Below are 23,501 nucleotides of genomic sequence, written 5' to 3'. Positions count from 1 at the left end.
ACACTTCTCTGCTGAATTCCCGGTTCAAGTTTGTTTACTTTTCATTTACAGTTGTGTAACTTTAACACGGTTATAGGCTTGGGAAGGTAGCTAGCTTAGAAGTTCCTCCTTTCGCAGTCAGTGGGAAGCCCGGAGCGCCATCCTGCGCATTTTGTCGACGGCGCCGCGGCAAACAAAAGCGTTAAGTTGGGCGGCAGCCGGCACCAAGTCAGCTGCCGACATCGACGCGACGCAGGAGAGCACGGAGGCGGGTCTGGCTCGCCGCCCCCCCCCCCCCCTCCTCCGCCAGCCGCCACGCGTGCGCGGTGAATTGCCAGGTATGCCGGACCACCGGACAAGCACCGTTACTCGCAAACACAACGCGCGTCAGACGCCACACATTTCGGCCGTATTGGATCGACCGCCCGCGACGGAGAGGGAAAAGGCGACAAGGCGACGAGAAGAGAAACAGGCGGAGGAGACGGGAGACGAGAAGAGAAGCATAAGAATCGGTCACAAATTGATAACACAACCAGAGGTTAAAGCCATTAACTAGAGGCTAGAGTCATTGATAAGTAATTTGTGTCCAAACAGAACAAATTCACTGCACTCAGTCTCAATTTGAAAAAGAACGCAGGATTAACGTTTATTGCAGACATCTGCTAAATATAAAAAAGGACAAATATGTAATTTATTTTCTAAAACATGCATGAATAACAGAAACAGAAAATACCAGCTAGGTTCCTACACCCCGTGCCAGTTACACATAAAGCATCAAGCTTTTTAATTTTGGAAAAGCTCACAGCGTAGAAGTTGCATTTACGTATATCTGTTTGACAACAATTATCTGACTTAATCGGCCTAAATCTGCAGCCAACTTCGATGCTTTCTAATTATGTTTATTGAATATGCTTATTGCTAATATTGTACGCCTCAATCACGTACGACTTGGCTATGCAGCGTCACTGTATTTATTTTCAAAACTGCCCTAGAGACTGGCCTGCCGTCCGACATAGCAGCAATGTTTTCGCATGTCAATGCTCAGTACCGGACCCGCCAGACTGGCCTTCTTCAAAACCACAGAGTCAGGACATGCTCTGGTGCACGGATGTTAGCACACTGTAGCAGCGCATTCAACCAGCTGCCTCCTGATTTACGGTGTCTTAGCGGAAACGCCTTCAAGCGTAACCTCAAGAAGCTACTGCTCATTGAGGCTTGGCCAGATGATTGAAAGGTGAAGGTGTTAATGGCTTAATCCATATCATGAGTCATTACCACGCAACTATTTTGTTAACGGACTAATAGCTCAAATTTGAATTCTTATTAAAGGCAAACAGATGATTAAGATTTGAGTTCTTTAATGATGCCGTTTTCTGAAACACAGGACAACATAAAATTGACACAACAGACAACTCCATTCAGCATTTAGGTCAACAAATTCTCTTGACATAAGCACATTTAAATTCATAGTTAGCAAGGATCGAAAGTACACGTAGTTTAAGTTACTTACATAAGTCTGCGAGGTTCTTGATTCAGAAACAAATTAATATTTAAATAACCATGTGAACTAAGTATAAATATCAAGTACAAAAATTAGGTTTTCAATCGAACAACTCGTGAAAATAAATTCAAATTTCTTAGGCAAGTCTCGAGGCGATATCTTATTGCTCCTCCGCGGGACATGAAGCACGAAACGGCACTAACACCCACCCCTTGAAACCACTAGGGGCTCTTCAATTGTCTGCATAGTTGCATCTAGGTTTCAATTCGGCTTTTCGAGTTCAGTTCGATGAAAGTTCAATTTAACTTTACCAGTTTTGTTACTGGTCGCTCAACTATTAATCCTCTTGTTCTGATGGTCGCGGACCGAACCAGCCCATCTGCATTCGCTCGGACAGCTTCCACCAGACCAAGTGGCCACTGGCCCCTGGGAACCACGTCATCGACTAGAAGAACTGTGTTTTCTTGTTGCAGATTTGTTCTTAGAGTTGATATTTTTTGTCTCTCTTGAAGCGTCGGCAAGTATTCTGATCCCCATCGCTTCCAAAATGCATTTGCAAGATAAAAAGCCTGCTTCCATCTTTTCTTATTGACGCGCTCAGCTTGCAAAAAGACTGTAAAGGGTAGAGTCACGCCACGACCGCCATGGAGTAACCAGTAATTTGGAGAGGTGGGAGGTTCGTCCCTTACGTCGCTGGATATGGGTGTCAGCAGCAGGGGCGGATCCAAGGGGGGGGGTCACATGGGTCATGGCCCCCCCCCCTTGAGGCCCGGGGGCCCAAAGACCTGCCAGGGGCACCACCGGCCTATCAGGGGTATCACAGTCCTGACAGGGGCACCACAGGCCTAGCAGGGACACCACGGGCCTGGTGCCCCTGGGCCCTGACAGGACTGTAACGCCCCTGACAAGCCTGAAGTGTCCCCGGCAGGCACGTAGTGCCCCTGACAGGCCTGAGGCGCCCCTGCAAGGCCGGTGGTGCCCCTGGCAGGCCTGTGGTGTCCATGGCAGGCCTGTGGTGCCCTTGCTAGGCCTCTGGTGCCCCTGACAGGCTTGTAATGCCCCTGGAAGGACTGTGGTGCCCCTGGGCCCTGACAAGCCTGAGGTGCCCCTGACAGGCCAGTGGTGCCCTTGCTAGGCCTGTGGTGCCCCTGGCAGGCCTCTGGTGCCCCTGACAGGCTTGCGGTGCCCTTGGAAGGACTGTGGTGTCCCTGGGCCCTGACAAGCCTGAGGTGCCCCTGACAGGCCCGTGGTGCCCTTGTTAGGCCTGTGGTGCCCCTGACAGGCCTCTGGTGCCCTTGCTAGGCCGCTGGTGCCCCTTGCAGGCCTCTGGTGCCCTTGCTAGGCCGCTGGTACCCCTGCGCCCGGAGAGGACTGGTGCCCCTGAAAAGTCTGAAGTGCACCTCGGCAGGCCCGTGGTGCCCCTGACAGGCCCAAGGTGCCCCTGCGAGGCCGGTGGTGCCCCTGGCAGACCTCTGGTGCCCCTGGCAGGTCTGTGGTGCCCCTGGCAGGTCTGTGGCGCCCCTGGCAGACCTGTGTTGACTGGTGCCCCTGCTAGGTCGCTTGTGCCCCTCACAGACCTGTGGTGCCCCTGGGCCTTTACAAGCCTGAGATGCCTGGCTATGACAGGCTCGTGGTGCCCCTGATAGACCAGTGGTGCCCTTGCTAGGCCTGTAGTGCCCCTGGCAGGCCTCTGGTGCCCCTGCTACCCCTGCGTCCGGAGAGGACTATGGTGCCCCTGAAAAGCCTGAAGTGCCTCTCGACAAGCCCGTGGTGCCCCTGGGCCCTGACAGGCCCAAGTTACCCCTGCGAGGTCAGTGGTGCTCCTGGCAGGCCTCTGGTGCCCCTGGCAGGTCTGTGGTGCCCCTGGCAGGCCTGTGTTGACTGGTGCCCCTGCTAGGCCGCTGGTGCCCCTCACAGGCCTGCGGTGCCCCTGGAAGGACTGTGGTGCCCCTGCCCCTAGGGGTGCTCATGGGCCCAACAGGCCCGTTGTGCCCCTGACAGGCCTGTCGTCTTGCTAGACCTGTGGTGCCCCTGCTTCCTGGCAGGCCTGTGGTGCCCCTGGCGGGCCTGTGGCGCCCCTACAAGGCCGTAGGTGCCCCTGACAGGTTTGTGGTGTCCCTGGAAGGACTTTGGTGCCCCTGACAAGCCTGAAGTGTCGAGGACAGACGCTTTAGACGCCAGGGTCAAGTTCGTCGGACTGACAACGATTTGCTTACCTGATAACGTTCCTGGTAAGTACTCACTACTCAGCGTCCACAACATATATACACATAGCACATTCATATATACTTGCTTACAATTGGTAAATGTGGTTGTGGCTAAGAGTTAAGATACTGACTAAAAAAAAATAAAAAGAAAAAAAAACTGAAAATGGGGGCACCACCAAAATGAAGTGGACGAAATCCGTTGAGTTTTTAATTTTGGGTATAGGTAGGGGCATCACTTGGATTCATGACCCTCCCCTTGGAGTTTTCCTGGATCCGCCCCTGGTCAGCAGTCTGCTATATAGTATGCTCTCAATTTCACAAAACAGGGTTCTTAGTGTCTCGTCTCTTAGAGGCTGTAATGTCAAAACAGATTTTAGCACTCTTCGAATCTTCCAATCAATGCCTCGATTCAACATTGTGCTTTGCAAGAACGGTCCACTGTCGGATTGTTTCGGTATTTCCAAACGCAACTCCCCGCTTGCTCCTATGAAATTTGTTCCTCTTGTAGCTTGAGCTTGTATTCGGTCCGACGGAACGTCAGCCATTTTGTCTGGCAATATTGTTGTTTTGTGCATCACTAACGTAAGGAACAGGCTGAGCAAAAAACATGTTTTCCATATACAGTTGTAGTTTGACGCCAGCTTTGCTTTTCTCTTGACTCTCTTCCAAACAGAGTCTTCCGTCTTACACGAATGTACGCCTGCTTCGTGTTTCTTATTGTAAAGCTGTACTATCTGCGGCTGCTGAATGCCCTGTATTTCTGATTTTTGGTTTACGCGAATCTTGCAATTTGCGACGGGAATGGATGCAGAAATGCCTCTGAGGCCACTTACGATCCACCCGTATCGTGTTCTAACAGCGAATGGACTATTCTCGCCAATGCTGGGTATTACTTGTAACGGTTCCATGGCTAAGAATGCATTGGATCCTAGCAAAAGCCCGACTTTTACGTTTTTACAATCAGGCAGTTGAATATCTCTTAAATGCTCCCACTTGCTGATTTCAGCCTGAGAAGGGAACTCTGAGCTATCCACTGGAATGTTTCGAAGAGAAAACAAATGAGGTAGTTTCAGGGTGTTTCCGCTGTCGAAGTCAGACAACCAAGTGTCCTTTACTATTTTTGCTGTACTTTCTTCCTTCTTGTTCACAGTAGTCAATAACAATTTTTTTATGTGGCAATCGCCGTAATTTTAACCTCTCTATCAGCTCTTCCGAAATGAATGAATGCGTAGAACCGCTGTCGAGGAACGCAAACGTGATTTCCTTCTTAACACCGCAGTGTAGTACCACAGGTACGATGGGGAGAGCCGTTTTCAGAGGAACATATGTTTCACTTATCCTGCAAGAAGTTACCCTTTGGTCGTCATTCACATGCTCCCTATTATCACGTAACTCGAAGACGTGCATAGAAGTGGGGTGTCGTCGTTCGCAAATCGAGCAATGGGCGCGGCGCTTGCAGTCGGCACTACGATGGCCCATTTTGAGACACGCGAAACATAAAGCAGAATTTCGAATAATTGACACCTTTTCTTCATGTGGCAAGCTTGCAAATGTACTACAACCTGTAATTTCATGTTTTCCATCTTGACAATGAAAGCAAAGGTCGCTGGTATTCAGTTGAGTTCTAGCCACAATAGTATGTGACTGGCCTTTTGGAGAACTAGAAAAAGAATAAGATTGTTTTGTATCTGATCTCATCATGTAATTTCCAAAGACTGGGTTCGTAGCGACTCTTGCCTCCTTTGCAACAAATTTTACAAGATTCTCAAAATTAACAGCTCTGCCTTCACCTTCGTCGATCGCATCGGCTCGTTGTCGCCATCTATGCTGTGAATGTTGTGGCAATTTTGAACTTATGCTTCTCATAGTTCTAGGATCACTCATAGCCATACTTCCTACGCAAAAAGCATTTTTACATTTCAGTAGCTCAAGTGCGAATTTGTCCAGTCCTTCGACGTCTTCTGATTTCAACGGTCTAAGATGTTCGAATCTATCGACAAATGCGGCAGCCAAGGCGCTCTCTGTGCCATACCGCCTTGAAAGTAGGTCAACTGCTTCCTGATATCCATTATCGAGATACAAACAGGCTGTTACAATGTCATGTGGCTTGGTTCTTGGTATCATGTTTTGTTCTAAATAAAATAATTTTTCTTCGTCAGTTGATAATTTTGAAGCTATTTTTAATTCAAATGTCCTAATGAAATGCGGAAATTCAGTTACGTCACCTCCAAACTTTGTCAACTCTACTGGCGGTAGGCGCATCAATCCAGCAGTCAGCTCCCTTTCTTGTCGTAATGCCTTCGCGATGTCCCTGCTGTCGGTTGGAGAGTCGTTGGAATCGGGTACACCTAACGTTTCACTTCGATCGCTGCGTCTTAGCCTTGCTTCGGATCCAGTTTTGTTTATCGTTTGGGTCGTGCAGATCGGCTTCGGTTCGTGTATGTCATGATTCGTTTTTGTGTCGTTTTCGTGCTTGCCAAGTTCGATTGCCCTTGCCTCTGAGATTGCAATGGCTTCGGTGATTTCCAAAATTTCTCTTTTTCTTTCCAGTTCAGCCATTTTTACTTCAAGTTCTTGCCTTTCGAGTAACACCTTCGCCTTCGCCTCCAGGCCAGCTCTAGTGGCGCATTCTTCCATTCGTCTTAGCCTAGCCACTTCAGCAACCGAGACAGCTGATTTGATCGACCCTCCAGCACTAATTTGGGACGCACTTTCGCTAGGAGCAGCTTCTGCGGAATCGTCACCGTTTCCGAATATAGCCCAGCTCTCGAAGTCGATGCCCTCTTCCTCTATGACAGATCGTAAAGACGCGATGAGGTCGGCCTTGTTGCCTACAGGTGACTTCCCGCGACGTTTAAGCTCTGACTTCAACTGGTACACCGTAAAATTCTCCATGTTTCTTGCAATTTCACAAAAAGGATAAAATATTAAAATATTATGGACAAATAACGAAATTAACCAAGACTTATAAAACTGTTAATGGCTTAATCCATATCATGAGTCATTACCACGCAACTATTTTGTTAACGGACTAATAGCTCAAATTTGAATTCTTATTAAAGGCAAACAGATGATTAGGATTTGAGTTCTTTAATGATGCCGTTTTCTGAAACACAGGACAACATAAAATTGACACAACAGACAACTCCACAGAGGTGCACAAACCTTCCTACTTGCCTACAATGTAGGAGACAGGAAAGAGCCGAAGAGGGTAGCCGCGAGACAGATTTCAGTTTGTGTTTTCTGTACAAAAATGACTATAAAAACAGCTAACTGGTAGCAATTGGTCGGTACAATCAGCTGTCAACGGCATTTGGTCATTACATTTCTTTACGTGTCTTCAAAAACAGTTCCTACAAATCTCCTCCATGAGACACCCACGAGACAGTTCCCATTGGATTAACATTGTGTCTCATGAGACACCGTGTAGGTAAAATGTAGGATGAAAAACTGCGAAAGTGGTGGGCATGTTTCGAAAAACGGCGCACAAATTCTTGGGGCGCCTTAACAAAACTCCTGTTCGAAAATGGGTTCTGGTAAAGTTTCGTCAGCTGGTTTCCATAGCAACCGCCATTCGTGGGACAAGCTGACGCCATTTGCTAGCGCGTTGCGTGGTAACCAGCTATCGGTGTCAGTTGAATTTGAAAGATAATTGTAACAGTGAACAGCTCGCTTCAGTTGCTGTACTGTGCTGTGGATGTGTGTCTTGTGAAGTGTAAGCGAAGTGTATAAGGACTTTCACACTATATTTTGTGATGTGATGGTGTGGTAATAGAAGGTTGTGAGCTCCAAGTGCATGGAGTTGAGGAATTGCCAAAGAAATGAAAACTCTGCATGGGCCGGAAATCTGCAGCCTGCACTTCTATAAACTTTTCATAAGAGGTTCGTGGCAGGGGGCATTTTGGGGAGCGATTATGGAGGTGCTGGTAAGTAGGTAGGTACCCAACCTAATTGGCTTGATGAGAACTGAAACTGAAAGTCAAATGTATTGTGAAATTGCTTTACCTATCCAATCTGATCACTTCTACTTATTTTTTTAAATTTTCCACTCATTTTGATTGATAAAGAACAACATTGAAAGATGCTAACATGCAGGTAACTACCTACCAGAGGTCGATAAAATGCTTGGAGTTGCTCCAACGAACATCTTAGTCCCATCACTGTCTCCAACTTAGCCCTCGCCTGGCGGGAGGGGGGGGATGCAGCCTCCCTAAGTTTTTTTTTTCGCGAATAGCGTAAAAGGTGGTGTCGCGTAGCGCCGCAAAATTTGGCGCAACGTCTGGGAATGAGCCTTTTGCCACATATCCTGAAAATTTCAGGTGTCAGTCATTTCAGGACAGGACACCAGCTGTCACAAAAACCGGTACAAATCGGTACAATGTCAGGTTAAAGAACATATTGAGCGGAAACCGAATGAAGAGCTTTTCGACGTGAGTGCCGTGGAACGTAGCGCTACCAAATATCAGACACAATTTGAAGCATTCATTTGACACGTGTCCTGGGAGCACTGAGCTCCGGTGACCTCAGGTCAAATCCCAAGGCAAAAAACCGGTACATTGTCGAAATGCCTGCGAAAAAAACATTTCTTTCCATAAAATCTAGAGTTGTTCATCGATGTATTCCAACTTTCAGGATATGCTAAGCTCACCACATACCATCACATGCATCCCGTTTTTTTCCGACTCGGTTGACCTGAGGTTATCTAGAGGTCATGACGAAATCTAAATAAATTTTCCCGAATGGCTCCAATTGTGAAAACTTGAGAGACACATGTTTCATGTTTGAGAGCTCATGTTTGAGACACATGTTTGAGAGCTCATGTTTCAGCGTTTGAAACCGCGAGAAGCTTGCAAACGCGCGGCTAATGCGAGCCGACATACGCCGAATCGCGATTCCGGCCAAACATGGCCTCGAGAAATAGGTCACAGGTCAAAGGTCACTTGGGTCAGGGTCATGAAATTTTCAGGGTAGGTGTAAAATTGATCAACTCGAGGGTAATGAAAGTTTCGTCGCGCTCGGCCGCTTTTTGCGCGAGTTATTTGCGAAAAACCATGGGGGGGGACCATCCGATCCCCCTACACATGCGAGGGTTAAGATACCCTGATGCTGAAAAACCTGTACTTTGATTTTCAGGTCGAGGCCAGGTCATCACAACAGAAAGCTTAAATCATGACTCGGTCACGGGTCACATGTTATATGGTTCATTCAGGCCATATATTTTGAAATAAGTGTCGTTTGTGTCATTGAGGTCAATGGTCATCATCAGCTTAATAGGTATGGCTGAGGTCAGGTCACTTTCGGGTCAAAAAGGTCAAAGTTTTTAGTTGAAAATTTTCAACAAAAAGGATGTCTATTGGATGCTATTTAAGCTCAGTAACTCGCCGGTACTTTTTATATTGGTGTACGATGTAAAAAACGTACGAAAAAAACGTACGATTTGAAAAGTTAATTATATGTGAAGTTTTGACTATGACGCGTATACCTTAGCTATTTTCAACGATATCGGGCTAGAACTTTATGGTGACATGTTACATAGGCACCACAATTACTTCCTAAATGTTCGAATGACACTTCATTCGAAATCAGCTCCAAAAACTACCTTACAAAGTACAAGCATGTACACCCCGAAAAGTCATCTAAGGTCATCTAAGGTGAATGACTTTGACCTGACCTTCAAGTGACCTTTGGAGCCACTATTATGCATGGCACAAACAACATCTCACATATTAAAACGTTAATAGCTATAAAAAGACAGAGAACACACGGAATATGTGTGCTGACATGCGCTAATCTCGATTCCGGCCTGAGTAATCTGAAGAAGCAGGTGACTGATCAAAGGTCATTTAGGTCATGGTCATGAAATATTTATGGTATGTACAAAATGAATTCACTTGTTGATGTAAGTTTTGTCGCGATCAGCCAATGTTTGCGCGAGTTATTCGCGAAAAAAACGAGGGGGGCTTTCGACACACCCCTCAGGCCCCACCTCTCTAAGTGCGAGGGTTAATTAAGCCGTGACTTATTCCTAAATGATGGTGTCGTTTCGACCAAGATAGCTACTTGGGTACCGAAACGTTCTGGAGCAGCATACAAACATCAACACTACACTAACTTGCATATGACCACCATTAACCCTCGCCGGCACAGACCATTTTGCGTCCTTCGACGGCACAAGGGGGGGGGGGGGTTGGTACGACCCCCCTCGCGTTTGGCCCCTGATCGAGCTAGAGCTTCGCGGAAAAAAACGAGCGTGTTGCCCGTCACGAGAGGAAGCCGATGATACCCAATTTTAAGGTCCTAGGTCATCAGGTGACCTTCCAGGTCAGGTCAATGACCCGAAAACCGGAAAAATCGGGACCTGTCAGAAAGTCGTAAAGTGTGGCTGCTATGTGGTTTTCCGGGGTGCTGATCACGAATATCGTGTAAGTTTTGATCAGAGATGTCTTTAAGCATTTAGACCAGGTCGGGTCAGGTCAGGTCAGGTCAACCGGTAGGGATCCTGACGGGTATTCGTAATACGTGTCAACCGCCTCTGACAGCTTCGTAACATGTTACGAAGGCACCAAAACTACTTCGTAAATTTTCAAATGGTTGCGAAATTCGAATTCAGCTCCAAAAACTAGCCTAGAAACATGTAAAACTCGAAAAAGTGAACCGAGGTCACCCGAGGTCACCAAAGGTCAATGACCTGACCTGACCTTCAGGTGACCTTGACACCCACCCTAATGTATGGGAGCAACATCAAATCACATGTTTGAACGTTTGAAACCACGAAAAGCTTGCAAACGCGCGGCTAATGCGAGCCGACATACGCCGAATCGCGATTCCGGTCAAACATGGTCTCGGAAAAGAGGTCACAGGTCAAAGGTCATTGGGGTCAGGGTCATGAAATTTTCAGGGTAGGTGTAAAATTGATCAATGCGAGAGTACTGAAAGTTTCGTCGCGATCGGCCGCTTTTTACGCGAGTTATTCGCGAAAAACCTTAGGGGGGTTGCATCAACCCCCCCCCCTGTGCCGGCGAGGGTTAAAAAACACAACAATGCAAGAATGCACGTATACAACCAACGATAATTTAAACGTCCTTCTTACCTGATGGTTGTGTCCCAGACTGACATTGGCCAGTGCCCAACAATGCCGACGACAGCATTTTTCTTTCCGAATAGGCCGGTCCTTATGTAATCCTTCCGTGTGTTTCTTCAGGCTCTCTTTGAGATTATGAAAAGTACGACCAGTATTGGTACTCACACCTTTCCTATGAATTAGACGGATAAACAGGCGCCATGCCTATAATTTCGCCCAAGCAAATGATATGCTAGATGAACAATGCATGCACAACTGTCTAATCACTGCCATCCGCCGCGTCGGCACACCGGTATCTCCTCACCTTCTCCCCACACGGCCTTGACTCCCCAACTCACACCATCACACTACTGCATACGGTGACCGGTCACACGGTGGATCTGAATGCCTACGTTTTCATGCCAAAGTCTGAAACAACTAACGATTATCATCAGCGTAGAAATGTTGAAATTTAGCATTTTAAAGCTTTTAATTTAAAAGTTTATAAATGTGTTTTAACGCACTTGTCCTTATTGATTGAGAAGAGAGCGCACTTTTGATCGTATTACCTAATACGAAGTAACGCAATCGAAGTGTGATTCCGGTCCACTGTGCGTTTTCAGGCGCGCTCGATAAAACACCCAGGCCTGGAGAAAGTTGGAAGGGTGATTTTCTGATCCTCCTTACCACAAAATGACCCTAAGCGAAAAAATGCCCGCGGGGCGCTGCCAACGCGTGCCAGCGGCCCTGCTAGTAAGGGCGAAAATCAATGTATGTGTATGCGGAGCACACCCTTAGCGCTACGATGGCTCCTTGGAGACACCTGGAGAAACCTCTGCCGGCAGAAGGGTCAGGTCCCTCGCAGACGGCGCGGCACGGCGGGAGCTCAGCGGGTGGCCTAGCCGGAAAGAGGATAAAAATAGCCGACTGGCCCGACCCAGCGAGGGGTGACCGAAGGGTGACCAGGAGTGAATGAGGGAACATACACGCGGTACCGAGCAGCCGATAACAGCACCGGACGATTAGAACGTCATAAGTCAATGCTGTATTTTAGGTGTAAGGAAGCATCCATGTAGACGGGCGGACTGTCTCCAGCTCTTCCAAGTATTGCTAATATCTTGCTCCAACGAGCGTTGGCACGTTGGAAGTTTTATCGACCACTGCTACCTACCTAGCTCTAATGTAAATAGGTACCTAAAAATTTCCTTCAAAAGAATATATGGCTCTTCAATGTACTGGAGATTTAGTAATTGAAGGCATCTCACTTCATTTTGAACATTACCTAGGTAGGTATAACTTCCCTAAACTGCATGACAAATTTTCAATTTCCTTGTTGTAACACCAATACCACAAACATTCATCTGGGCACAAGGCTCACAACATCAAATTATTCATGTCTATAGACATGTACCTATACAGCAAAAATGCAACAGATATGTGATTATTTTAAACATAGGCTTTGTGTTCAGTTGTTACGAGCGAGCGAGCGCAGCGAGCGAAGTGAGTCTTTTCAATATAACGGAAAAATTTCAGTATGAGCGGCCCGGCCCGGCCCGGCCCGGCCCGGCCCGGCCCGGCCTGTAACGCTTTTGAGAGGCTTATATCTCAGCAACCGCTGGACCGATTGGCCTGCGGTCTTTTTTGTTGGGTAGCCCCATCCCTTCTACCCCGTAATTGACTACTTTTGATACATCTCAGTGACCGTGGTGGCACGTGCCACGTGAAAAGTCAAGGGTGTTCAAGCTGTTTTGCAAAAGTAGTGATTTTGAGAGGCTCATATCTCAGCAGGCGCTTGGGCAATTGACTTGCGGTAATTTTTATAGGGTAGCAGCATCCCTTCTACCCAAAATAGGATACTCTCGATGTATGTGGGTCACCCCCAGTGCACGTGCAAAATACAACAATAAGAGGTGCCAAATTTGTTCCCATTTCAGTAACTCGGTAATTACTGGGGCGATTTCGCTGAAACTTTGCATACAGGTAGGCACCCACCAGGCGATGCATTCCCATGTGTTGCGGTTAGGGTGCTACTGCACGTGCGCACGTGCAGGGGGCGTTTCCAGATCTCGAGAACGGCTGGGCCGATTGCGCTCAAATTTGGTACACGGTTGGGGACCAGTTAGTAGGGTGCCGTGCAAAAGTCATTTTGGACCCCGTTGGCACGTGCGCACGTGCAGAATGCCGCTTCCAGATCTCAGGAACGGCTGGGCCGATTGCGTTCAAATTTGGCACACCGCTAGCGACCGGTTAGAAGGGTGCTTTGCACAAGCCCGTTGGAAGCACCCTCTCGCCCTTCCGCACGTGCAGGGCTCACTATCTCGCTCGCTCGTTCTTCGCCCAAAAGGCGTTTTACTGGTGTATATAATAATTTTGTGGGTGGAAAATGTGTCATGAATTGTCTACAGGTCTGTGTAGAATTGTAATTTATATGATTATAGAAAAAGGAATGGTCAGTTAAGTAGTCAACATGTTTACTCAATAACAAGATATGCTGGCATGGAGTTTGCTCATGAGTTTGCTCAAAAACCTTTCAGTTAGTGTGGGAAGCATAGCAATTTGAAGCATATGCTTATAAAACTGATTTGTAATGGGGTTTGTGAAGTTCTCCATAAATTTCACACCTAGCAATGTACCTACCTAATGCATTGCATTACTTTAAAAAGAGGGAGACCATACAAGTTGTCAGGTAGGTAGGCTTTGACATTGGTTTCAAGATTTCAAGGTGATCTGTGCTTTTTGCTTATAACTTGTCCTCATTCTCTGACTAAAGAAGTGGCAATACAATCTGACTTGTTCTATTTTCCTCTTGCCTTGCCATTTTTGACATAATCCTTGCCCAGGCTATATGTTGGTATGATGAAGGTCAATCAGATGACATATTTCAAATATTACAGTCATGATTTCAGTTGAATTTGCCTAACTTTATTTAAACAATATAAGATTACACATTGCATAGCTATAACAGCAATATTTGAGCCACCATTGGCATAGAAATTAATAGGTTGCAAAACATTACTCAGCAAGAAGAAATCAGTCATTGACAATGGAGAAAACACATCTAGACTTGACATCAGTCATTGACAATGGAGAAAACACATCTAGACTTGACAACAAATTACAATTGATTATTCTTCTACCATTCATGTTGGCATAAGTAATAATTCAAATGGATACTTAGTGCATTTTTCTAAAGATTTTAAGCACATGAGATCCATCCAAAGGCACAGACTCGGAACAAAGGCTGTGTTATAAACAAGGATATTGCACCTTTTTGGTATCTTAACATGTTGTTATATTCCGACATCCTAAGAAAAATAATATGGTAATCTGCCCTGCTTCATTTGATACGTATCGATGAGTAATTGGATGTTGCGGGAATGCAGTTAGTTTTCCGGCAGTTGTCTCCAGCAGCGACAAAATGGCCGACAAAATGTCAAACATTTGCTTTCATATGGCTAAGTACATTAATTCACTTAGTCTAACTTTGTCTAGCAAATCTCCAGTTTTACTTCGGAAAAACCGGCAGCGTGTTCCACATTGGTGACCCCGCCAGGCGAGGCAGTTCCGTCGGCCGTCGACGTCCTTCGGTCATATAACCCCCAATAAAACTAGCGCGTCGAACGATCGGCAGCATGGATGGTCTCACACCATCCATGGCAGGGACCGACCTCACAGAGCCACGCAGAAAACAGGAATATCGGATTTATCTGCCTCTAAACTGTAATGTATGAATGCGTCGTGAAAATTTTACAAGACAGCTGAGGTTTGCTAAGCAAGAAAAAATAGACCAGGATCTGTATTAGCGAAGAGATTAGCGATGCACGTGAAATGTGTATAGATTGCAGTATAGATGTAGTCAGCGATGGATTATAAAAGGATTTAAAGCCGCTTCTTAAAGCCTACAGTCATAACGTTTTCTGAACGTTTGTGGACCTCAATATGATAGGCATTCCATAGCAATTTAATGGGCTTCGTCCCATTAGCAAATATTGCAAAATCGTCCTCAAATAATGTTTTCTTACCTAAATGTAGTAATGTTGATCCAGGAAAAAAACTTGTTACACACTCCTTAAAGTTTCATATTCCTAAACAGAAACACTGATGTGCACCGTACACTGCAGCGTTACGTCACTTCACCTTCAGCCCGCCAAGTAGTAACTGCCCCACTAAACGGGAGAGGGACGCTATGGGACGGCAGATGGACGCCCGTCTGGTCCATGTGGAACTGAACCCTCATTGGATGAGAGGAATTAATTGAGCGTCCCGGTGGTTTTATGAGGGTAGTTCTTGACTTTCCAGTGTTTCCAGACACAGTCAACAACCAGACCGCCTCACTCTAGTCTATTTATACACCACCAGTATGCATTTCAGGTGGAGGTGTACCAAGTCCTGCCTCGCACTTTGCCCAAATCAGCGCATACCGTATGTCTGTCGGCTTCTTAAAAAAATGACGATATATCTGCGGATAGCTTCAGAAATAAAAACACTTCAGGAATAGCGTTTACGTCCTGTAACTATTAATAACTGTAATGTAAATAACCAGCTTTACTTGAAAGTATAGATATGTTGGGATATACCTAAGGATGATCGGTGAGACAAACCGGAGCCATCGGAGACCGTGTAGGAGACAGGCTGGGCTATTTGTGCACCTCTGCAACTCCATTCAGCATTTAGGTCAACAAATTCTCTTGACATAAGCACATTTAAATTCATAGTTAGCAAGGATCGAAAGTACACGTAGTTTAAGTTACTTACATAAGTCTGCGAGGTTCTTGATTCAGAAACAAATTAATATTTAAATAACCATGTGAACTAAGTATAAATATCAAGTACAAAAATTAGGTTTTCAATCGAACAACTCGTGAAAATAAATTCAAATTTCTTAGGCAAGTCTCGAGGCGATATCTTATTGCTCCTCCGCGGGACATGAAGCACGAAACGGCACTAACAGAAGGTATGCGGTGTTTTATATATGTATGAGTGTTGGTTGACTGTCTTGGCGAGTGATTTTACATCTCATTCATTTTATTTTTATCTCATGTGTCTTATGCATTGTAATTGACTCGGGTGCGTAAAAACCATCTTATACCTAGTGGATGTGCCTTCAAATATATTACGATTACGATTACGATTACGATTTCATATGTGGCGCTGCTGCAGCGTTGAGCTAGGCTGGCAGCACCACACATATATCATTATTTCAACCCATCTGCCTCAGACGCTGGCAACTCCCGAGTCGGGCCACAGCGCCAGCGAACTCGCTTTGGAATAATGTCCCAATGTTTGCAGCCAAAGCTGAATAAACAGCCGGGCTCGAAATCAGCAGCAGCCACTAGCAGCTCCAGTTGACGAACTCGGTTCATTACCGGTCCGGCCCGCGGCACGTGAAGGGGAGGGGAACACCGACAGAGTGGAGACTGAGAAGGGAGAGAGAGAGAGAGAGAGAGAGAGAGAGAGAGAGAGAGAGAGAGAGAGAGAGAGAGAGAGAGAGAGAGAGAGAGAGAGAGAGAGAGAGAGAGAGAGACAGAGAGAGAGACAGAGAGAGAGACAGAGACACGGAATGAAATCGTTAGATCTAGCTCAGCACCGCAGTGCGGACAGTTTGTGTTGATTAAGCGGCGACGGTGCAACAACAATAACATTACTCGGAGAACGATGACACTTTGTGGCGACCACTGATGAGCAGCATCCAATTTCAGAGAGCTGGGTAAATGAGAGAACACATTCGACGTAGCGAAACACGAAGAGTGTTACAGGGTTACAGGCTTAGAACACTTCTACTACGAATTCATCCGAAGGAGATCTATGGAAGTGACTCACTTGCGGTAAAGTAGATTGCCAAAATAAACAGTGCAGCGATCTCACAATGCGGAACAATGCGCAGTATCTCAATTTCTTGATCAGTGAAAATTTTTACGACTCTATTGTTGTACAGTCCTCAGCAGGTTGCGTGGTAGGTATTCTTTTTTTTCGACAAAATCGATAACACTATGCAACAAAAAATGAAAAATTTTCTGTTCCTGGAAAGCGACCGAATTTTTCTTATTCATTGGGTCCTATTATAACCGAAATGGGCATTAGTTTTGATCTGAAAATGCTTTTCCGGTTTTCAGAGACGATTTTCGATTTTTGGCCCCGAAATTCGGTTTTTGGCCCACCGTGTCCGATGTAATTGAGTAATCGACTCGCGGTAACTTTCATCGCCTTTCCTATGCCACAAGCTTTCGAATGATAACTGGTTTTGCATATTTGTGTGCAAAAATAACGTCATAAATCTATGTTAAAGTAAGAAAATGTTGAAATTTTGTAAAAATTTGACATTTTTTCGATTTCATTTCAAAATAGAGGAAAAACTAAAGGCCCCATCCAAATTCTGAGCCCAGTTCCTTGAAGAGCATTCAATTTCCGTTCGGAAGGTACCTTTTTAGTGCATTTTATCGGATTCCTGTGGCGTCCAGATTGAGTTAACCTAAACACATATCCTAAGTCATATCACATAGCATTAACCTGATAACGTATGTTAACGCCATAGGATCAACGAGGGGTCAACTGAGGTCATTTTGTTGACCCCTTGTGACCTCGGGTCACACGCAGGAACTTACTTTTGAGCAGTCCTGTCGCTCAGAATCTTGATCTGTTGGGGGCCCGTTTTTCAAGTGACTCAATCTGGACGCCACAGTAAACCGATAAAATGCACTAAAATAGTACCTTCCGAACGGAAATTGAATGCTCTTCAAGGAATTGGGCTCAGAATTTGGATAGGGCCTTTAGTTTTTTCTCTATTTTGAAATGAAATCGAAAAAATGTCAAATTTTTACAAAATTTCAATATTTTCTTACTTTAAAGGGACCCTCCCACCTTAACATTAGATTTGAGTTGAGATAGCCAAAATGGGGTCCCTGGCTCACAATTACCGGTTTCGGCACTCACAACATCGAGAAATGCCTTAAATCGGAAATATTGAATTTCAAAATTGCAGCATTTTGATTCAGAGGGGCTAATGCATAGGAATACCCCTCTGAATGTGTGACGTCATCACAGATATCTAACGATTTTTAAATGTTTGACTAAAACGTTTTGTAGCACGTGGTGGTATATGCTGCTTTGCGCGCAACAAATGCCGCACTTTCAAATAAAGTCGCTAGGAACAGCGGAGATCCCAAAAAGTAAACAAAAGTAAAAGTCTAATATCTTGAAAACCGGTGAATATTTTTCGATGAAATTTGGTAGATATTCGTTTTTGCTCTTTCTGAACCGAGCGACATCACTTTCATGCCAATTCATTAACTTTTTTGAAGGTGGGAGGCAGTGGCGCGGGAACTTCTTCTAGACTGGGGGGGCTGAACCATCATAGAGATCAACCTAGGGTACCCCCAAATCTAGTTTTCTCATCGGTTTTAGGCCACTTATTTTTCAGACCTTGGCCTTTTCAACGAAAAAAGAAGAAGAAATATTTGCAAACAAAGTGACGTATTCCGTCTCAGCTGAGTGAAGAAAGTACCGTTTTGGCTACCTGGAATAAAGGTTTTAAGCTGCCAAATGAGTTGCCGAGTCAGTAAAATAGGTAGATTTTTCACTCACATGCTTTCTTCCTTTGTGACTCACAACCCCTAATTTGGGGAGGACAAGCTGCCCCAACGGTTCCTGGCCTCATGAAAAATTGTGAGGCACCGCCCCCACGGCCCCAGAGTTGTGAGGGCAAGCTTCCCCCACTGCACTCTCCCCCGGTTCCCGCGCCTATGTATGAATCTATGAAATTGTGTTGGTAGATTTCCGATTTCGATTCCTCCAGCTGGGGGGGCTCAAATACATTACGAGCCCCCCCCCAGCCGAAAAGTTGGAGGGGCTCAGCCTCCCCTAGCCCCCCCGGTTCCCGCGCCACTGGTGGGAGGGTCCCTTTAACATAGATTTATGACGTTATTTTTACACGCAAATATGCAAAACCGGATATCATTCGAAAGCTTGTGGCATAGGAAGCGCGATGAAAGTTACCGCGAGTCGATTACTCAATTACACCGGACACAGTGGGACAAAAACCGAATTTCGGGGCCAAAAATCGAAAATCGTCTCTGAAAACCGGAAAAGCATTTTCAGATCAAAACAAATGCCCATTTCGGTTATAATGGGACCCAATGAGTCCAAAAAAATCGGTCGTTACTCAGGAACAAAATGACTGTTGCATAGTGTAATAGCTCAAACACTATGTTATCAGTCGGTCGGAACTCACTGCAAATAGATGCGCCAGCTCCACTCCTTCGAATAGTTCTATCACTAAACAAAGTATACCGCTTGTGTGGCACCAAAATACAAAAGTTGTTTTGGGGGCAAATATAAACTTTTGGGTTTTGTTGCCAAACTTGATGGAAAATGAACACGATGATAATGCCAAATGCCAATCAAAGGTACGGAGTCTCGTGTGTTTTTATGTTACGATTTTTGAGTAACCGATAGCATAGTATTCGCGTTATTCTCGGTTTTGTCGAAAAAAATACCTACCACGCAGTTTGCAGAGGGCTGTACATAATGTGGCAAATGAGGATTGACTTATCTTATTTTTACCGTAATCGTGTCAACGCCAAAATGGTAACGACCAGTACTATGCATAACAGAGCTTACGCAAAGGTCCTTGTTATGAAATATAATGCACTGTTATCAATTTAAGGTTTTAGGCAAGACAAACGCCTCGATGTTTTGTCAAAATGAGTGTTAGATAGGAGTATTGGATCAATATGTCGACTGTCATGTTGTACATACTGCTTTCATTCCTTTCTGTCACATCAAGACGCTTTATAGCTTGTACCGCGGTCACGAAAGGTTTGTGTTTGTGGGCCTTTATTTATGATTCACTCCTACCTGCAAACACAACATTCGGCGGTGCCTTAGATATTATGTTCCGAGTCAGAAGGGCGAAACCTTATGGCCATTATTGAAGATATTGGGCTAAAATTTTCTAGAGTAGGTCATCGATGGGTGTTCTGTTACATTCTGATTTTTCCGAAAAGTATTTTTTCTTTGAAAAATCAAAAATATATATATATATATCTTTTTTTTTGAAATTGTGTATGTAAACTTTTTGAAATGTTCAAAATTAGGAAAGTCCAAGATAGTTTGCTAGCCACGTTTATTCTGAGTCCACTCATGCAAAGAGCTTAGATCTAGCTTAAAAACTGAGCTCTTGAGAGCGATTGCCGTAGTTCAATGTTTTACATAAGAATCGGCCGACATGAAGTCACTCTCACGCCATTTTCGGTCGACCTATGGTAGCTAGAAAGTTACAATTTGGCCACAAGGTGTCAAATTAATGCCGCTGAAGGTACAGCAATTTTCGTGTCGATGCGTTAAACGATTGAGAAGATATTGCCAAAACGGAAGGGGCTCAAGTCATACGTTGGTTAACCAATAACATTCAAATACATAATCTAAATGATTCAATAACTTTCAGAGTTTTCACGTAGGTTTCGGAGCGGGTTTTATAGGCAGTTTTCCGGCACTACATGCTGCATTATTTTGGGTAATAATCCAAAACATATAAGCTTGCAACAAAAAGTCAAGAAGTTTAATCTAATCAGGAAGCTTGCAAAGTATGCAGTCATATCCAAATATCGAAAAAAATAATATTGCATGTGTCATTCTTTTAAATAACATGCTTACAAAGACACTCCACAATTCCACATGCATACAAAAATAAAACGTAAGCACAAAATATGACGTACACAACTGCACAACCCAATCAGCTCAGTTCATACAACACACCGGAAACGGAGACGTACGTCGACAGAAATGAAACATTGCGCCCGGCTGCCGGCCGTACCGCTATAAATCCGACGAGATTACTAGATTTGGCGCAATCTGGGGGAGATCTATGTCATTCGCCAGTAATGGTAGTGACATTTTGTCGATATTCGACTGAGCTTGGTGACTGGTCAGCTGAGCGGCAGCAGTAATGATTGACCTATTTCGTTCAGTCACGGCTATTGACGAGTAGTTATTTCTTTATAAATGTCTTTATTAAGTTATATTTCGTACTGAACGAGACCGCTATAAATAAATTTTCAAGACCGAGGTCCTTACTGGGCTTAACCCTCGCACGACCAGGCCATTTCTCATAACACGAACGACCAGGGGGGGGGGTTGTTACGACCCCCCCCCCCCCCTGGCGTTTCGAAACGGAAGGTCGTAGAGCTTAGCGGAAAAAACCAACGGATTGCTCTCAACGAGATCTCGCGATTGGTGGTATATTTTTTGGTCCTAGGTCAACATTTGACCTACTTTTGACCGGTCAAAGGTCAAATTTTCGGAAAAATAGACTTTTTTCAACTTTCCGCGGCGATTGCGGCAAAACGGTGGGAGATATCGACTTGAAACCTTCACTATCGTGTTCCTTGATCAATTCTCTATCGTTTGGTATGTATTTCGTTTCCCTAGCTCTAAAAATGGCGCGTTGGGAGCGCCGGAAGTCGGCAAGGTCACAGTCGGCGGCAGAAATTCGAAAAATCAAAATTTAAATTTTTGAAATCTGATTGTATTTTTGGATTTGGAAGGTCCATCTGCTCCTTATAGAAGCTAATATTGCTGCATATTCCCATTGAGGTGACAAGAATTAGCAAAATAGTGGTTCGGGCGCTTTTCAAAAATAGTACCGGACGCTGTTCCTCTTATGACGTCATAACTCCGTGACCTGACCTGACCCGGTCAATTTTCTTGCACCACACGATAGCCAATGCTTGCCCCAACATGCATGGGAAGTTTCATCATGATCCATCAAACAATGTGGGTATCACCGGCAGAAAACCTAGGGATTCGGTGCACACGTTTGGTAACTGTCGGCCGGAGGCTGTACCTCTTATGACGTCATAACTCCGTGACCTGACATGACCCGATCAATTTTTTTTCAGCAAAAGATGCGCAAAGGTTGCCCCAGAGGGTATTGAAAATTTCAGCCCGCTACGACAAGCCGTTTAGCGTGCACTTCGAAAAAACCTCAGGGGGGGGGTTGATACAACCCCCCCCCTAGGCGTTCTAGGGTTAAGGACGAGTCCAAGGTCCGAGTTCCAAATCCAGTAGGATCTGAGGTCTTGAAATTTATCACCGGCCGAGTTTGGCATGTATTTTACCAAGTATCTTAACCCTCGCCCTGGCAGGGTTGATGCGACCCCCTCCTAAGGTTTTTCGAAGATAGCGTAAAAGCGGCGGCGCACAGCGCCGCCAAATTTGGCACAGCCTATGGAGCAACCTTTTTACATACGATCTATTATTGCATTCTATTCTATTATTGCATTTATTGTCGATATTATTATTGCACTATTATCGATCTATTATTGCATCATATTATTGCAAAATATGATGTGAATGAAATGAATGTTTCTTTGCACACAGTAGCTCATGAGTATTTCCAGTGTGAAATAAGCTGTTTTACATGATGCAACTAATGATACCTAAAAGTAGTTAGTATTAATTGACTTTTGGGGAACGGGTCCAACTGGTTCCGATTCCAACTAAGACCGGGTCTGACTGGTTCCAGAAATGTCCAGCCGGGTCTGGTTCGAGTCTGGTTCCCAAAATTTTCATCTTTTGCCACCTCTACTGTGCAGTGTGCATACAGCGACTTGAATGTACTTGTAAGTCACTTGAAAATCATGCCAAGAAAACGAGCGTTGCAAAGCCTAAAGGGAATCTAATGCCTGTATGCTTGAATATCAAATTAACCGTCGCAAATTTCATACCATGATATTTCTCACATTAACAATAAACAAACTATACTCTGTTCCGTTTCAAGGTTGCGGCCGAAGTGCCCTGCTGAAAGCATTGCGTGATTACTGTATACACGGCGCTGTACGGCTCTTTCCTTTTTAGACGCAAATTCTTGAGCGGAGGAGCATTCTGCCGAAAAAACTCCGACCGCAAGCTTGATATGGAACAGACTATAGCCAGCTAAACGTCATTATGAGTGAAATTATTCATCATACCTACCTAAGTCCTAATCAGCTACCTACATACGGCTACACAATATCCCATTCCCGATGTCCTATGAACTTTATCAATAGTAGGCATATCATCACTCATCCTCTTGCAACACCTAAACGATTCAACCGGGGCAACCGTGCATGCAAGTTGCAACTGAAGGGCACACCGAACGGATCGTTTCCATTTCCGAGCGAATTACTTCCACTGGGCCAAGCACTCCTTTAAGCTCCTACTTCAAAACCGAGCGGAGATCGCGGCGGCCGGGGCTGCCTGACAGCTCCAATTGCCCGAGGGCGATCGTCATGCGACCGGCGTTGCCGACGTCGGTCGGGGCTCGACAGCCGGCGGCCGCGGGCAGCGTCGACGTGCGGAGTTCGGAGCGTCGGAGCCGACAAGAGAGAGGGAGGGAGGGAGGAGAGAGATATAGAAATGGAGAGGGAGGGAAATGTGACGGACGGACGGACGGACGGACGGACAGACAGACAGACAGACAGGGTGGAAGGAGAGAGAGAGAGAGAGAGAGAGAGAGAGAGAGAGAGAGAGAGAGAGAGAGAGAGAGAGAGAGAGAGAGAGAGAGAGAGAGAGAGAGAATAAAGAAATTTGCTCTAAGGTCCAGCACCACATGTAATTACGAATCCCAGACCTGCATCCCTGCATCATTCATTCTCTGGATGAAAGTGGAGTGTTATCTCAACTTCAGGCCCGCAGCTCAGCGCCGCCTCAATAAAAGAACTCGGCCCCAGAAATGCCGCTGCCAAAACAATAATATTTATGACTTTCAACTCTGTTC

The 23,501-nt window shown here is 45.4% G+C and overlaps 2 protein-coding genes across 3 annotated transcripts in view; both read right to left on the bottom strand.

The window, feature by feature from the left end:
• The window catches only part of LOC122363863 (metabotropic glutamate receptor 2-like), an 89,234-nt gene that overhangs the window by 26,427 nt on the left and 39,306 nt on the right, over window positions 1-23,501 (bottom strand). The window lies entirely within an intron of this gene.
• On the bottom strand, window positions 1,359-15,691 carry LOC122363861. 2 transcript variants are annotated; one of them, XM_043333661.1, is made up of 3 exons: window positions 15,503-15,691; window positions 3,970-6,793; window positions 1,359-2,185 (listed from the first exon to the last, which is right to left on the bottom strand). In XM_043333661.1, exons 2-3 carry the CDS (start codon window positions 4,593-4,595, stop codon window positions 1,777-1,779), a joined length of 1,035 nt encoding a protein of 344 aa, XP_043189596.1. In that variant the 5' UTR covers window positions 4,596-6,793; window positions 15,503-15,691; the 3' UTR covers window positions 1,359-1,776. The 2 variants fall into 2 exon arrangements, with proteins under 2 accessions (XP_043189596.1, XP_043189595.1); XM_043333660.1 differs by lacking the exon at window positions 1,359-2,185 and having other exon boundaries at window positions 3,976-6,793.

Source organism: Amphibalanus amphitrite, unplaced genomic scaffold (assembly GCF_019059575.1).
Source record: "Amphibalanus amphitrite isolate SeventyFive unplaced genomic scaffold, NRLGWU_Aamphi_draft 000644F_arrow, whole genome shotgun sequence".
NCBI lineage: Eukaryota > Metazoa > Arthropoda > Thecostraca > Balanomorpha > Balanidae > Amphibalanus > Amphibalanus amphitrite.
This window is presented reverse-complemented; position numbering and strand designations above follow the sequence as displayed.